The sequence below is a fragment of the Trichosurus vulpecula genome, chromosome 1 (genome assembly GCF_011100635.1).
Source record: "Trichosurus vulpecula isolate mTriVul1 chromosome 1, mTriVul1.pri, whole genome shotgun sequence".
Classification (NCBI taxonomy): domain Eukaryota; kingdom Metazoa; phylum Chordata; class Mammalia; order Diprotodontia; family Phalangeridae; genus Trichosurus; species Trichosurus vulpecula.
The window spans coordinates 450,434,291-450,451,756 of NC_050573.1; the positions used below are offsets into that span (position 1 = coordinate 450,434,291).

Genomic DNA, 17,466 nt, shown 5'->3' on the forward strand with positions numbered 1-17,466 from the left:
CCTCCATGAAATCAGCCAGGGGGTAGGAAGAGAATTGGTTAACGCAAGTGGTGCACCTTCTCCTCTAAGTTAATTTTTTTTTCATTTTTTCCACAGGTAAATATGTTAATAGTTGATGTTATTCAAGCAAAGTGCTTGAATTGGAAACACATTCTCCTTTCATTTATGTTAAATTAGATCATCTTAGGCAAAGTTATTAATAGATACATTTTACCTGTTGACTTGGAAATGTGGGCTCCATATTAGTAGTGTGGTTTTCTCTCTAAAAGTTTACACTTTTTTTTCAAGGGTACTAAGTTGTCTTTTGCTCTGCATTGTTATTCTCAGCTCTCCTCCTCCCCCATCCATATTTAGATATTTTCTAGGGTCAGAGCCCAGCTAGAAATATACATTAATTATTCTAATTGACTTCAGTGATAGTATGATTTGCTTCCTTGAGCAGCCTTTACTGAGAACCAGAATTCAGTGCTGGGAAAGGCTGAAGCTCTTTACTAGCACTAAACTGAACAACCAGTAAAATATCAGCACAAGCTTCACCCATTTCTCAAAGGGGCCATGTCATTTGGCTGGCTGGATTACCTGGAGCATTGGCATGGTCCTTGCTGTCATAACTCAGCCAGGTGATTCAGGATAGAAAATGATAATTACTTGGCAGGCTTTATTTGAGCATATGAATACTCTTAACCAATAATAGAGTAGAGACTAATTGCGAGCAATTAATGACTGTCACACTCTGAACTAGATTTAAACCATTGCTGGAGGAATTAGGACTCCACATCACTTGGGAAACAATCCAACCTATTTGGGTTTGAAGGTTGTTAAAAGAAACAGTAATGTATTAAGCTGAAGAGATTTATTCTCCTAAAACCAAAACAAACCAAAACCCCCTCAAAAAATGAATCTGACCTTGGTTAGTCATGAACACAAAGGGATGTATGGGGGTGGAGGATGGAGGTGGAGATAGCTTTCCATTCCCAGCTTATTTCAAATGATAGGAATTTTTTTAAGCATTAAAAAAAGCCACTCATCTGATTAGGAAATTGGAAGGCCCTCAGTAATTCATCTTCAGAGTAGGCAACCCTTTACCGTGCTTTTTATCAAGACATGTTGAGCTATGTTTCTACCTTTTTACCCTTATTTGAGTAGTTACAGATATTATTTTTGGCCTACCTTTTGTCTAATTAAAATTCACTATGTCCATATGTAATGTTCAAAAGCTCACTCTAGCACAAAATAAGCAATTGAGGCATATGACAAATATGACTGATCTATCTATCTATCTATCTAGTAATTCCCCTCACCTCTGTGGGACTCATCATAGTTTACAGATTGCTTTTATATGCAACATGTGACTAGGAATGGTGAGTGTCTTTGGGTTATAATTTTAGCTTTGCTAGAGAATGGGTTAAACTATAAGTTATTCATAAGGCTATCAGTCAGCAACATTATATAACCGAGCACCTACTGTTTGCTGAAGTTAATAGATGCTCTCTCTCTCATCTGAACTGATCTGAAGAAGGAAGACTACACACATGGATGGTTGGGTGAAGAAATACATGGAGGGAAAGGAGAAAGGAGGAATTTGAGGGAGAGTAGATAAAAGGAAATTAGTCATAAGCAAAATAAACTCTAAGGATGAAAAAAAATGATAGCTCTTTGAGTTGGGAAAGAATGGGAATCTGAGGGGCTATCCATAAATTTGGGAGTATGAATGAACGTGTTATGGGATACGTATGAATGTGAAGGGATACTATTGTGCTGATCTCAAAACACCATAATGACCAACCATGATTCCAGAGAAATAATGATAAAATACGCTACCTACCTCATGATAGAAAGGTGAAGGACTCAGAATGAATAGTGGGACGAATTATTATTTTTTTATATTGCCACTGTGGAAATTTGTTTTGATACATGTTTATAATGGGTTTTTGTCTTTTTTTTTGTGTTCTCAACTGAGGGGTGAGTTGGGAGAGTAAGAAGGCTGATGCTGACTAATTAAAACAAACACAATATAAAAAAAAGAATGTTAATAGGTGCTATTGCAGAATGCTAAAAAAAAAAAGTGTGCTCTAGGTAAAAGAGCTTGTGTTACTCTATCCAGCTTTCCCCTTTTTTCTTTCCTTCTGAAATATGGTAATGTATTTACTAGATCAATGTCAAAAGCTAATGCAATTATTTAGAATTATTGCAAGATAGTCTATGCATATAAGAAGACTGTTATAGACATTGATTGATCAGTCACTGATTGGGTCTCAGCTAATTAGAAGAGTATCACTTTCTACAGGAAACCTTTCCTCATCTTCCCTGCTGTTAGTGCCTCCCTGCTAAAAACAACCTTGTATTTTGGGGTATATATTTTACATATAATAATGAACTTGTTGTCTATCCTGATAGAATGAAAGTACCTGGAAGGGAGGGGCTATTTCATTTTTTATTCAAGTACCAGGCAGCTTTAAAAGTAACAGCTTAAGAGCAAAATTCATGTGCTACTGTTGTCTTCCTTGCAAATTAGGGACTGCATTAGTAATGGTGTTAAAAAAGTGACTGGAGAGGCAGCAATCCAGTCGAACTCTCCCAACATTCCTTTCCAAACAATTTTAAAATAATCTGTCAAACTGAATCCTGGGGCACCATAGCTAACAAAAAGGTTGGGGTGAGACATTTTTCCAGCCCAAGACAACTTAGGAGGTTAGGAGAGATCTGTGACACTGGGTGGAGGCAGGTCTGGAGGGCACATGATGTTGCTACCACAGGCCTTGGGGGTGCATGTAGTAGCAGTAGCAACTTTGGGAACTCAGAGATGTTTCAGGGCAGAGAGGAGCACCAGTCTTTGTGGCTGCAGGGGATCAGGGGCCCTTCCTGTGTAAAGATAAGAACACAGACCAGGAGAGCAGTGACCACACCTTTCCTGGGATCACACCACTTTGGAAACACCAAAAACCTAGCCCCCAAGGCTCCAAGAACTAGCCCTGAAAACATCAGCCTGTAAAAGCCTGAAGCTTGATACAGTGCTATGCCACCTCCCCTCTGCCACCCACTTCCCCCAACCCAGTGAGCAAAGCCCAACTTTAACATGAAGTTCAAAGTGAAGAAATAGGGTAGAAAAATGAGTATTGATCAGAGTAACTAAATCTTTCACAACTTATCATTAATACATTGCTGATAACTGTGTACAATGATCTGGTTCTGTTCACTTTATCTTGCAGCAGTTCATGTCTTCCCAAGTTTTTCTAAAATTATTCTCCTTGTCATTTCTTATAGCACAACAGTATTCCATCTCAATCAGATACCATAACTTATTCAGTCATGCACCAACTGATGGGGATCTTAATTCTCTCAATGGCGTATCCTCTCAATTTCTAATTCTTTGCCACCACAAAGAGCTGCTATAATTATTTTTATACATTTAGGTCTTTTTCCTTTTCCTAACTTTGGGATTCAGAGCCAGTGGTATTGCTGTTGTTTATCCTTTCTGTTTGAAGAAGAGCAAAACGACATCACAATGCTGGGCTCCATGTACAGTGTGTCCAGCTGTGGCTGATCATACCAGTAAGAGCTTGGAAGACTCTACCACAGATAGGTCACAAATAGTCTCTATGATCATTTGGGAGGGAGATGTCTCTAAATTTGTGCCTTTCACCTTTCGTTTGCTACTACAATTCTGTTTTGCTCAGAGCACAGCCCTTTTGATGCAAGCATGCCATGCTGAACAGCCCTGTGCTAGTGTTTCCCATTTTCACAATGGATACCAAAGTTCTTTAGAGATATCTTGAGAGTGTCCTTGTAGTGCTTCTTCTGACCTTTGTGTGAGTTCTCCATAAAATAGTCTTTTAGTCAAATGTACATTTGGCACTCAAACAACGTGACCAGCCTAGTAAGAATTAGCCTGCTTGGCTTGGCAGTTCAGCTTGAGAAAGGACCTCAGAATCAGGCACCTTATCTTACCAAGTGATCTTCAAAGTCTTCCTAAGACAATTCAAATGGAAGCAGTTCAATTGTAAATAAGTGCTCACTAAATATGGAGTAAAAGAACTTGATTTGGAATCAAAGGCTCCGATTTTGAATCTGAGATCTGTTACTATGTGTATGACTTTGGGCAAGCAGCTTCACTTCTGAACTTGAGTTTCCTTTTCTGTTAAATGAGGACATTGGACATTCCAAGTTCTCAATCCTATGATCCTGATTCAGAGAATCATACATTTTTCATTCATAGGGATCTTAATGGCCTTCTAATATAACCTATTTTTTTTTTTGCAGGGGTGAAGGCAGGGCAATTGGGGTTAAGCGACTTGCCCAAGGTCACACAGCTAGTAAGCATGTCAAGTGTCTGAGGCTGGATTTAAATTCAGGTCCTCCTGACTTCTGGGCCAGTGCTCTACTCACTGTGCCACACAGCTGCCCCATCAAACCTGCTATTTTATAGCTGAGAAAACTGAGGGCCTTCGGAGAAGTTAAGCATGTTTACATAAACAGTAAGTGCAGAGTCAAGATCTGAACTCACACCATCTCATTTCAAAAACTGCTACTCTTTCCACCACACCACACTGGCTGGTGACCTTGCCCAGCCCTCCCTCACTCAAATCCAAGTCGACTACAAGTCCTGTCATCATCTCCCTGATGTCATGGTGTCTTCGAGAATGAAGGTCAAACACAACAACACTGCTTCCCATGTGCCAATGGAATTCAATAACGTTCATTAATTATTTTAGCAATAACTGATATTACACAGCTAACTGGCATAGTGGATAAAGTACTAGAATTGGGGGAAGACAGACCTGAGTTTGAGTTCTGCCTCAGGCACTACTGTGTGACTTTGGGTAAGTCAATGTCTCAGTCTGAATTTGGTCATCTGTAAAATGGGGATGATAGCACCTACCCCAGAATTGTGCGGATCAAATGATACCCAGGAAAGCACTTTGCAAACCTTATAGGTGCCATGTAAATCTTAAGTATCATGAGCTAAAAATGATAGATAGATCAATACAATAATCCTGGACAATTCCAAAAGACTCATTATGAAAAATGCTATCCACCTCCAGAAAAAGAACTGATGAATTGAGTGCAAACTGAAGTATAATATTTTAACTCTTTTTCTTGCCTTTTTTTTTGCAACATGGCTAATATGGAAATGCTTTTGCATGACTTCATATGTATACATATCATACTGCTTGCCTTCTCAATGGATTGGGGGAGGAGCTAGAGGGAAGAGGAGAATTTGGAACTCAAAATTTAAAAACTGAATATTAAAAACAATATTTAATAAAAGAAAAAAATGCAGGTTGGCTTCTAAAGAGCTTACCCAGTGACTGAGGCATACTATAAGTGCTGTGAAAAAAAACAAAAAAAATATTCCCGAAGAAGCTGTATTATTTGGTCAAAGCTATTATGAAATTCATCTTTCTTTTTCTCAAGGGAACCAATATATAGATATGAAATATAAATGCTCAGGTATTCACGATTTTCCATGAAGTCACATTTGCTTGTGTAACCTTCGCTCTGTACCCTTAGTACTTAACAAAGTACCCTGCATATAGTATTGCAAAAGAATATAAAACAGTAGATAGTGCTGGACCTTGAGTCATGGAGATTTAAATTTAAATCTGGCCTCTTGTGCTTCAGTTTCCTTACCGATAAAATGGGGAAAAATAATATCTATAAGACACACCTCCCAAGAATGTTGTGAAATCAAATGAGCTAAGGTATGAGGTGATTTGCAAACCTTAGCATTTACGATCCTCTGAGTCAGCCAGGAACCGTAGGATTGAGAACACAGAAGGGACCTTTCAAAGTCCAATGTCCTCATTTGACAGGTAAGGAAACTCAAGTCCGGAAGCGAAGCTGTTTGCCCAAGGTCGTACGGATATCAAGTAACAGATCCCAGATTCAAAATCAGGTCCTTTGATTCCAAATCAAGTTTCCTTACTCCATAGTGAACTTATTTACAACTGAACCACTTCCATTTGAATTGTCTTAGGAAGACTTTGAAGATCATCTGGAAAGATGAGGTAGGAGCATACAGATGAACTTTGGCGTGTAGGTTCGTACATCCTACTTCTGTTGTAATCTCTCCCAGCCACATCCCCAATCTGTACAAAGTACTTGAGGTAAACTACAGAGTGGCTGTCAGAGCTGAAACTATTATGCAGAAATCTCACAGAATGGCCTTGTCTTCAATCCACATCTCCACTCTCCCAGAAGATCAAAAGAAGGCACTCTTTGTGGGTTTCAGGGTCTACTTTGTCCTTTGGATTAAAAAAAAAACAACTGCACTCCTTGTCTGAAGGACACATGAAAGAAAATGCTAATTGCTTCTTTTCAGAGAATCTTTAGCATTAAAAAAAATCATAGAAACTTATGTTTATTTGAAACGTGGCACAGGAATAGTATAGGAAATAAGCTGCCTTCCACTCTGCCCAGCATCCACACACAGTCATGTTCAATGTTGCCACAAATATTTTCCATAGCATTCTATTTCTTCATCCACCTTCTAATCATCTTCCCTATTAATCCAAACTAAAATGACTGTCTGCAGTGATCTTCTAGCTTCTAACCCCACTCCACAGGAGACTTTGGAGGCTTCTAGGGTTTTTTTTTAAAGTATCAAAAGTTAAATGACAACTCTTCAGAGAGCTTTATAGCTCAGATAATTTTAAAATCAGTAACTTAAGTATCCTAAGTAACTTGCTAAGAGCAATCCAAATAGTACATAAAAGTGAACCTGCTTCTCAGCAAAAGTCCCATATTTCATTCCTCAAAACACTTCCTCATAATGAACACTCCAAAACAATTTCATGCTATGTACAGATGAAGGAGGTGCTATGGGTATAAATTTTAAAAAGGATTGCTGTTAAAATCAAAGAGCTTGTTAATATTAACCTGTTGCCATCAATAACTGTACACTTGGTGGTTCTAGCCAAACTGTAGTACTTCCATTCGATCATAAGCTTCTTGAGGGCAGGGACTATCTTTTGCCTCTTTTTGTATCCCCAGTGCTCAGCACAGTGCCTGGCACATAGTAGGTGATTAATAAAAGTTTACTGACTGATACACTCAGGTATTCTGTAACACAGCTGTGTGCATGTCTGTGTGTTCAAGTCATATCACTCTACCTGTAAGTTCATAAGGGCAGGAGCCATGTCTTGGCTAATCTTTGTGTTCTCTCCTAGAGTGCAGTATGGTGCTTAGCTCCTAGATGGTGCTTAAGGTTTATTGAATTAAATACCCCACAAATCCTAGATCCAGTGCTACAATTAGGTATCAGTAAATAGAAAAGGATCTCAACTTGATTCCTGATCTGAAGCAGATTAGATCACTTTCAACCAGTCTCCAATGTGTCAAATATGTAATAAAAATCAATACACTGACAGTCCACTATAGTACTTATCTTTTCTTTAAATGAAAAAAGCAATTCCCCTCCCCAACACCAAAAAAAAAATATACGAAAACCAAGCCCTATGTAATAAGCTTTCCTCAAATGTTTCCTAGCATTCATGGCTTAAGATGATGTACCCCCTCCCCACTGAATCGAGAATAGCTGACAACACAATCACATTGATTAGACAATATTTAATTTTTTTACAAAAGATTTTATTTCCATGACTTCCTTTCCCCTTGAAAATGAACTTAAAAATGTAAAACAAAAGAAAATAATATTCTATAAATGAGAAATTTTCAGGCTGTTTCTGGATATATCAAAAAAAAAAAAGAAAGAAAAAACCCACACAACTTTTCATGTTTTGTTGAGTAGAATGGCTGAAAAAAAGTGAGTAAGATTTTCTACAGAGGACCTTTTAATTTAGTAGAAATACTCTGATACAATTCTCACCAATTTTTAAGTCATAAATAAGAAAGGAAGTACTTTAAATGCTTTCTATGGCCCTTCTCAGATTTGAGATTTATTATTTCACTGGGCACACAGTACAGATCTAGAGCAAATAACTGGGCAATTAATGCCCAATGAATCCATTTATATACATGTTCACACCAATATTTGAGCAAGAATTTTATTAAGTTGGTATACAACCTGCCAACACAAGGAACCTACTTAAGATAATTAAATGTTTCACAAGTTTTGAACTCTACTTTGAAATTGACTGAATTTCAGCTGAAACAAAGAAATTTTAAGTGTACCCAATCATGAAAATTTCCTCTTTTGCTTTCCTCTTAAAGACCCATAAAAATAACTGCATTCTCGCAGAGTACATAAATTACACTTTTATAGTTTGTTGTTTTAAAAGTTACTGATGTTACTCTTTTGTTCAATCTGAGGGTGATTTGTATCAAATATTTTTAAGAATAGAGAATATTAAAGTAGTGGATATGATATAGCTCAATACCTGCATATACCAGCTATATACCTTTAGACATCTAAACATCACCAGATCAAAGTTGTCAAAAAAGATAATTTGTATGGATCAACTGATCTATTTCCAAGGTCTTTAAAAAAACATTTTGAATTTCTGGCAATGAATAGAATTGTTTCATTATTAAAGACTTGAGATCCAAATCAATGAAACATAGGAACCATCACTTCACAATTGTTCTAATTAGTCCCCTTCATCTTTAAAATGTTTTTTCCTTAGCAGCCAGTATTTGAATAAAAGCTTAAGACATATCTAGATCCAGATTTCAAGGGGAAATACCCTACTGAGAAAATCTATAAGAATTCATGCTTTTTGTAATGGGATCTGAAAACAATACTTTTCTTGTAACACCCTTACATACAATCTTAGCAATTTCTCTGTATGTGTACTGTACAGACTGACTTCATCAAGTTGGAAAATATAGTAATCTGCAGATAAAACTCAGTACAAATTGAGTTGGCCAGGGAAAACATGTTTAAAGCATTATTAGATACAAATGCAATTTTTGTGAATGTTTGCATAACATCCAACCATTTTTCTCAAATAATAAAATGTTCGTTATAGAAATGTTCTCATATAAGGATATAATTTTTTTCCCAAATCATATAGAAAGTAACTTGAGCAATCATTTACCAAGTTTGCTTTCTATTGTATGCAATGGACACACCTCCTGTAGATAACAGGTGACAAAAAAGAACGACATTCACAGAATGCCACCGTAGTGGCGGAACTATAAATAAGGTCGCTCATTACGCAGGTATCAATCCATCCTGGTATTAACAGTTGCATCTTAGTTATTTATAGAGAACAACCTTGGTCCATTAACACATATAATTGAGAACAGCAGCCAGGAGTCTTTCAGTCAAGGTACACAGCTGAAAGGGTCAATAAACGCTCTTCCCATTGTTTTCTGCAGGCAAGTCCTTTATCTATAGAAATCTGACACCAATTAAATTCCGGGATTTTCCAGCTACTGGATGAATAAGATGCTAAAAGCCATTACTATGCAGCATACTGCTACATAAGGACTCTTTCGTTCACCTGTTGGGAAAAAAAAAAAGAAATAATAGCCATTTGTTTTCTTTGATTCATCAGGCATTTATTGAGTGTTAAACACGGGCACATAATTGTAACAGGCACTATGAGGGAAGGAGTACAAAAGTGGAAGATACCTTCTGGCTGGAGAAGTAAAGCATAAAGCACATGAAAAAACAGAGGCCTAAAACAGTAGTTAGTATTTGTATAAAATTTTAAGGTTTGCAAAGAGTTTTACATGTGTTATCTCATTTGTTTCTTGCAAGCCTGTGCAGTAGAAGCTAATAACCTTTTTGAAGGGATGAGAAAAACTGAGACTGAAAGTGATTAAATGACTAAGGGTTAATTCAATACTAAGGGTTACACACATAATAAATGTCAGAGGCAGAATTCGGCCATTACATATACACAAATGCTATGTAATCAAGTATGAACTGCCTTACAACAATTTTATCTTTATTTTTAAACTTACTAGAATTACTTCTTACTGTATATGTTTTTGTTTTTAAACATAGAAAACCCTGAAAGTTCATAATCTGTGTTATATAATTCTTGATGTCTAGGAAGAAGAGGCACAAATTACTGAAACGGAGAGCAAAGGGTTCAACTCAAGAAAGCTGAAGCCATTAAATTAGGCTTAATGAATCATATAACTATTTGTGTGATCTAAACAATACCAGGAAAAATTTAATTTTAAGATGTAAGGAGAAATCAATATATTAGTAAAAGTATTTTTAAAATGTGAATGACTTCCTGGTAGAGTGCTTATTCCCATAAGAAATATAAGCAGATGGGTGATAGTAAGCAAGCAGGAAGGTGGTCAATTAAGCTACATTTTTAGTAAGATAGGTTTGAAGAAAAGCTCAAAGATGAAAACACAAAAATCAATCTCAGAAATAATAATTCCTGTCAATTTCTATTACATCGCTTAGGCCATTCACAAAAATTTCTTGAATAAACTTTACTTCCTCCAGACTATGAACTGAGCAAACATCTTTACTTCTGCTCAATGTAAACATTCACAGAACACAAGAGAAATTTCTTGTTTCTGATCAATCAAAATACTACTGAGAAAAGTTTTTTTGAGTGCAGAGGGAGGAGTGGGTTGCTGCCTAAGAAAATGTCCTCAGTTTGACATTATTTAACTGATCCTACCTCTAAAAGGGTAGGGAACCTGTGGCCTTGAGGCTTATAAAAGCCTTAATTAAAGGATTTGTTCTGTAAAACTTGGATTCAGTCAAAATGCTGCACCTGAGGACCCTAAAGGCCACATGTGGCCTCGAGGCCACAGGATCCCCACCCCTGTGCCTAGGACCACTGATTAAAGCACAAAGTTTTCCATCGTACTGATTAACTGAAAACTTTCTCCTAAAAAATACTGTGGGTCCAGTGTTTTCAGAAACATGGAATATTTTGCAGTGGAAAACAAAAAGATCCCCAAATAAGCCTACTATTCATATGCAAACAGATTTTAGCAACAGATCCCAAAAGGAAGAGTGTCACACTCTGTCATTATGGCAAGATACTGTCGTCATCTGGTACAAAGTTTTATTAAACCTCAAATATCTGAGGAAATTAATATTGTCTGCAATTTTCCATCTGTTGGAAATTAATTTTTGAGGAAGTTCTTTTCCTCCTCCTCCTCCAATTCTGAACATTATAATTTACATATGGGTTTTATTTTTCTGCTCTTAATTTTCTTAAAAGAGACTGCCATGTGGTAGAGTTAAACATCTTTTAGCTGAACTTGGTTAGCATGTTACCACTTGTCTGATTTTAGGTCTGTGCAAAGTGAATGTAAAACAGTTGTTGTAATGTGATGTGTAAGATGAGGAGATGATCTGGACTGTGCATTCTCTCATTTAAAAGTTTCCTTGCTTGTGCATATATTCTGAGTGTAGAGAAGAAGACATGTGGTTGAGGAAACAATGTTTTGGTATTGCTATTTCTAAACCATTTTGTTAAAATTACAAACTGTTTAATTCCACAGTGCCAAATGTTAAGTGAAGTCCAAGAGAAGAAGAAAGTTAATATTTCACATTATGGTGTTACACTTTTAACATTTATCAAGTACTTTCCTCTTTCTATCTTTTAAGACTGCAATTTTATTACACCCATTCTACAGATGATATTTCTGAGTTACAAAAAGGTTGGGTGATTTTATGATGCTCTCACATGGCTATTGGACCGAGTTGGAATTCAAATCCTGGTCTTCATACAGCAAATACAGTTTACTTTTCACTATACCACACCAACTCTCCACAGCTAAAAAGGATATGAAGATAAGTGCTTACTGTGTGCCAAGCACTTTGCTAAGCACTGGGGAATACAAAGAAAATGCAGTAGTATCCCTATCTACAAAGATCTTATATTCTAATGGAACTCAAAAAACCTTTTCAGGTCAATGACAGGAAAAAATGTCCGACAAATAGCAAAAGATTCTAGGCAGAACTTTGTGTGGTAGAAAATACCTGGAAATCAGCAGGCTTTCAACAAGAGAATGACTGAACAAATGGCAACATAAGAAAGCAATGGATTATTATTATGCTGCAACAAACAATGTATATGAGAAATTAAGAGAAAAATGGGAGGACCTGCATGAATTGGTGCAACGTATATAAAGCAAAACCAGAGGAAGGATATAAGCAATCAATAAAATTGAATGGCAAAGTTACTAAAAAGCAGTTTGACACAAATGAAATGACCTATGTTGGTTTCAGACAGCAGATGAGGAATACTATATGCTGTCAGATACAGAACTGAGGGGCTGGTTTTGTTCAACTGTTTTTTTTTTTTTAAGAAGGAAGATTTCTAACAGGGCAGGGAAGGGAGAGGTTTATAGAGAAACAACTGACATAACTAAACAACTGGCATAACTAACAGAAAAGTATCAATATAACTTTCTGACTCTGTAAACAGAATATATTGACCACAATTTAGCATTTTCTTGGTAACCGAGATCATTATTAAGAACGATTATTAAGTACTATCTGTACTGATACTGTCATTAGAGGCAACTAGGATATTTATGGCTCCTTGCCCTTACAGAGAATGCACCTAGGTTGCTACTCTGCTCCAGCTGCTTTTCTCTCTCCCATCCTAAGGTGTGTTTGGAGACACTGTTCATCTTCATCCTTCTCTGTTTTTCTTTTCACCTTCTTGGCTTTGCTGTCAGTAAACTTTGGCTTTCAAAGCTATAACCAGTGATTGAGAATATTTCTTATCATTGTTCTGACTTTATCTTCCCTTTTGGTTACACTCAGTGACTTTTTTTAGTTAGTCTAAGAAAAACTGTGGACACCGAAAAATGTAAATTGCCATTCAATTTTCAATCTTTAAGAATAAGCAGTTGGTTATCATCTTTCATATCATACCCGTCTTCAAATATATGTCAACTTTAAGCTTCTTTTCTAAGGCTCTTTAAATTTTAACATTTCCTGATAGGTTTTAAAACTTTTTTAATTTTAAATTTTCAACCTCTCCATTATTTGTCCTCATCTCAATTGTCTCTGAGTGTTCTACATGTTCTAAGTTGGGAACCAAAGTTAGACACAATCAAAATTGTGCCATTTTAAGTGAGGGGAATACCTTGTTGACTCTACAATATACTTTTAAAGCTACAGTTCAAAGCTTGCATGTGAATTCAGGTTGCAGTTAAGCTTTTTTTTTTTTTATCCTAAGTTTAGGTTAAAGGAAAAGGAAAAAATTATGGTAAGAGTATCAGTGACTTTTAGGAAAGAAAAATATAAATGAAGCTATATATAAATACAACGGACATTTCTGAATTTATTTCTTATGGTTATAAAATGTAGAAATTTTGTTTTCTTTAAATGATTAAAAGACAAGTTCAGCAAGTCAATAGTATTAGTACTTAGCCTAAACAGTACAATCACACTTCAAAAAACAATGCATAAATTATAGCAACTGATCACCATTTTCAATGAAACAATGTATTTTCTATCTCTTGAAAAAATAATCTAAATTTGTGAACTTTAAAGACTCTATTAAACCCCATTTAAGAAACTAAAAAAGAGCCTTGTCCACAGTCAATGAGAAATAGCTACTCTATGAAAACATGAGATTTAGTTAATATACTATTGAAAGTTTGCTATTTGTCCCCCATAATTTTTCATTGTGGAATAACAGAAAACCAATACTCCCTAACCATAACAAGAATATATATAATTCAAAATAGTATGTAGTATGAAATAAATTATAGAAAAATAATAAACTATAAATGCCTGAATCTTGCTCTCACTAACTTCATAGTATCAGATAGGTGAGTTGGAAAAGATGAGATCAACCAACTTCATTAATGAAATGTTACATAGTATTCTACATAGCATAGTTTTAAATGCCAATCAAGAAAAAACTGTAGATATTTGCAAACTTACAGAAAAGCACCAAACTGGGAAGACTGTACTTTTAAAGTTGATTCTTGTGTATATATAATATAAAAAAGCTGATGAATAACTTCTAGCTGAAGGATTGGTGGGAAACAAAAGAGACACTTACCAATTCTGGCACACTTCCAAAATATACCCAACAGTCTGTATAGAATAAAAAGGGGAAAAAAAGTGGCAAGTGAATACTGGTAATGGTAAACTATTCCCACAAGTTAGTTTTTTCCATATTGGTGTGATTGAATTCATTAGGAGCTGGCCTTTCCCCGCTGGCTACCTTCATTTGAATCTTAAATTTATTCATTCTCCATTTTCACATGAAGCCAGTATACCATTTGATATAAATAATCCGTGCGCAAAGGGTCAACTTCAAGGCAAATTAATGTAGTTGAGTGGAGAAATTTTTAGAAAGGTTACCACACACAAAGACTGAGTCAATTAGCTTCAAATACCCTGCACACTTTGAAACAGAAAATTTATATCCTAATTTAAATGAAAATCAATTGAGAAAACCATAATTTCTTAGATTTTAAAAAATTATAAAAAAAATGGGAGTTGACATTTTAACAATAATAAATTAATTTTGTAGAATGTAGTGCTATTTAATTCCTCTGCAAACATGAACTCTAATTCCACTATTTGCATACCAAAGACACTTTCTTCCCAATGTTGCTAATTGTCTCCTTATTCCTAAACCCATTAACACATTTATATGCAGCAAAACAGTTATTTACTAACACTTTCTTTTAATTTCTATGCAATCAGAAATTTTCTATTTGAGGGGAAAAGTTGCATGTGAATTAAGTGATGGCATTTATTAAAATACACACAGAATTTAGTTATTTGGTAAAGACTTGTGACTTTACTTTTTGAAAATAACAGTAATAGTAGCAGCAAAACCAGAATACCGGCCCCCCCCTCTTCCTAACCCTTCACATTTATACGGTGCTTTAGGCTTCACAGTGATTTAGATCCATTACTTGGGAGTCTTGAAGAACTGCTTAAGGGACCTACATGTTAAGTGAATTGCCCAGCATTTCTTAGCTGGTTTCTGTGTCAGAGGCTGGACTCCAACACCAGGCCTTTCTATTCCAAGCCTGGTCCTTTTGTCCCTCAGGCTATCTGTGCTTCCAGAAAACATAAAGCATTTTTGAAATATGAAAAATTAGGATAAGTCCCCTGTATTTTTATATACAAATAAATACCTGAATACATATTGGAACAGGAAATTTAGTGTTTTACTTTGGAGCACGATTTGATTTTTTATTTTGTTAGGCACTTGAGAAAAGCATATCAATCATTCTTGAGTAAACAGATAGATGGTAAATGAATTACAGTGAACCATTACCTCAATAAAACCCTATGCAATCCCCTCACCTTTTCCTGAAAACATAAATTTAGAGGAAATACATTGGGCCAAAATATAAGAGCAAACTGATATTGAATGGGTTGACACTGACAAGTTAAGAACCATTTTATTAGTGGGATGAAGAAGTATAAGCTTCATGGTACATGACAATCACTCAGAATCATCTTGAACTTCATTCTTAGTAAATCTGGGTTTGGAATGTTTATATAAATGTATTCCTTGGCTTATTTTTGTAATTGCCAATTTATATTAAACCAAAAAATTAATGAGAAATAGCAAATAATGCAAAATGTATAAAAACAAATTTCAACATACCGTCTCTAAAGAGTCTAGATACTTTAAGGAAATAGCCAGCTGTGTTATTATAGACTTTATTAAATATAAAGTGTGGTTTTAACTATAAAACTAAGGATAGATTTTTTTAATGGAGACTAGGCAAGAGATGCAAGCAAAAGTGAAAGCCTCTTGAAAAACATGTATATTAAAGGACATATTTATAACAAACACAAAGTAATTTTTGGGAAAAGGCACTAGAATCTAAAGGTGGCAGGGAGAAGCCAAGAAAGGTTTCATGTAGAAGGTGGTACCTGAATTGAACTTTGAAGGAAACTAGAGATTCTAAGAAGTCCAAGTGAGCCATGAGAGCATTACAGGGAGAGAGGACTGCCAAGGCTTTCTTTCTTTGTGTTTTGGTTTAAATTTTGAAATGTAACATTTACTTTACTTCCTTTTGGTTAAAAAGCATGGAGATGGGAGATAGAGGGTTGTAGATGGTAAGGATGGCTGGACCACGGTATACATGAAGAAAAGTAATGTGTAATAAAGCTGGGAAAGCAGGCCGAGGCCAGGTTATGAAGGGCTTAATCCAGATCATAGTTAATCCCAGAGATAACAATAAGACAAAATCATGCTTACCCTTCAAGAAAATAACTTTCAAAATTACATGGAATTGATATTCTAAGAAAGGAGAGGCTCCATTATGAAAGTGTGTGAGCACAGAAAAGGGGACTGATGTAAGGGAGGCTATGGAAATGGAAACAGCAACATTTGGTTTCTGATTTTTAAGAGCAGTGAGAATGAAGACTCGAGGATGACACCAAAGCTGACTGGAAGTGGTGCCCTCAACAGAAAAAGGAAGTTTGGAAGAGGGATTAGCTTTTGGGAGATTCTGACACATCCAACTGTTAGTTGGTAATATGAGAGTAGTGACCAGGAGAGACTGGATAAATAAATATAGCAGTCAGCATAGGGATGGTAATTGAACCCATGAGAGCTGATGTGGTCCCTGAAAATACAAAAAAAGAAAACGGTACAGGAATGAATGAATGAAAAAAGCATTTATTAAGTGCCTCTACTATGTGCAAAGCGCTGTTCTAAGTACTGGGATACAAACAGAAAAGGGGAATCAGTTCTTGCTGTCAAGGAGCTCACATTCTAACGGGGGGAAACAATACATTTAGAAGGTTTTAGTGGCAAATCAGATGTAAAAGTCTCATAGTCTTTCGGGTACAAGAATCAAAGTGTGTGGTAACGCATTTTGTTTAATGTCATTTCCATTGATAAAATAACACCCATTTCTAAATGCTGAACCATGGCAGTGCCAAGGACTATTTTCCCCCAGGTCTTTGGTACCTCTAGTTGCTTCCCAGGATGATGGTTTTGGGGCCTGAGCTAGAATCAGGGATGTTGCTCTGGGGGCTTGTCTTCCCACTGAGGGAGATTAGTCACCAGTTGTTGCTGTTGTTGTTAGTGAGGAAGGTGGGCCCCTGCTTCACTATGAATGTTCCCTTCAATGACGGTTGCAGGGGTTAGGCTGGAGGCAGAGCTGACTTGTGAGGCATTGCTATTCCACTGCTCTCGGTTTCCATGGAGTTTGTGGGGAAGTGGTGGTCATTGTCAATGGTGTCAAAAAGAAACAGGAGCCACCAGACTACACAAAAGGATTCCCGTAGGCCACATATTAACTTAGAAAATCACGCATAAACATTATCTAGGTTGTGCTGTATTTTTGTTCTTTGTCAAGTATTTCCCAATTACATTTTAATCTGGCTGGGGCACAGGGCTGCATGTTGGTTACCTCTGGTAAAGGTGATAGTAGCTGTTTGACTTGCTTAACACTTGGGCCTCCTGTTTCTCTCTTAGGGAACCTTGCAGCTACAGGGAGACATGAATTGCTATTCAATAAAACACTGAAGATGGACCTGTCAGATGTACAGGAGATAAAAAAAGAGAGAACAGGGTCACAAGAACCCAGAGAGAATAAAATATCTAGAAGAGGATGATCAATAGTATC

At 36.2% G+C, this 17,466-nt stretch overlaps 1 protein-coding gene across 1 annotated transcript in view; it reads right to left on the reverse strand.

Annotated features, from left to right (window-relative positions):
- Positions 1 to 7,568: 7,568 nt before the first annotated feature.
- TMEM167A (transmembrane protein 167A) overlaps positions 7,569 to 17,466 on the reverse strand; it is a 37,823-nt gene continuing 27,925 nt past the window's right edge. Inside the window, exons 3-4 of the mRNA XM_036765929.1 lie at positions 13,917 to 13,951; positions 7,569 to 9,407 (exon numbers count right to left, since the gene is read on the reverse strand). Of these exons, the coding sequence (XP_036621824.1) occupies positions 9,337 to 9,407; positions 13,917 to 13,951 (106 nt within the window). The 3' untranslated portion in view covers positions 7,569 to 9,336. The remainder of the gene's footprint in view (positions 9,408 to 13,916; positions 13,952 to 17,466) is intronic.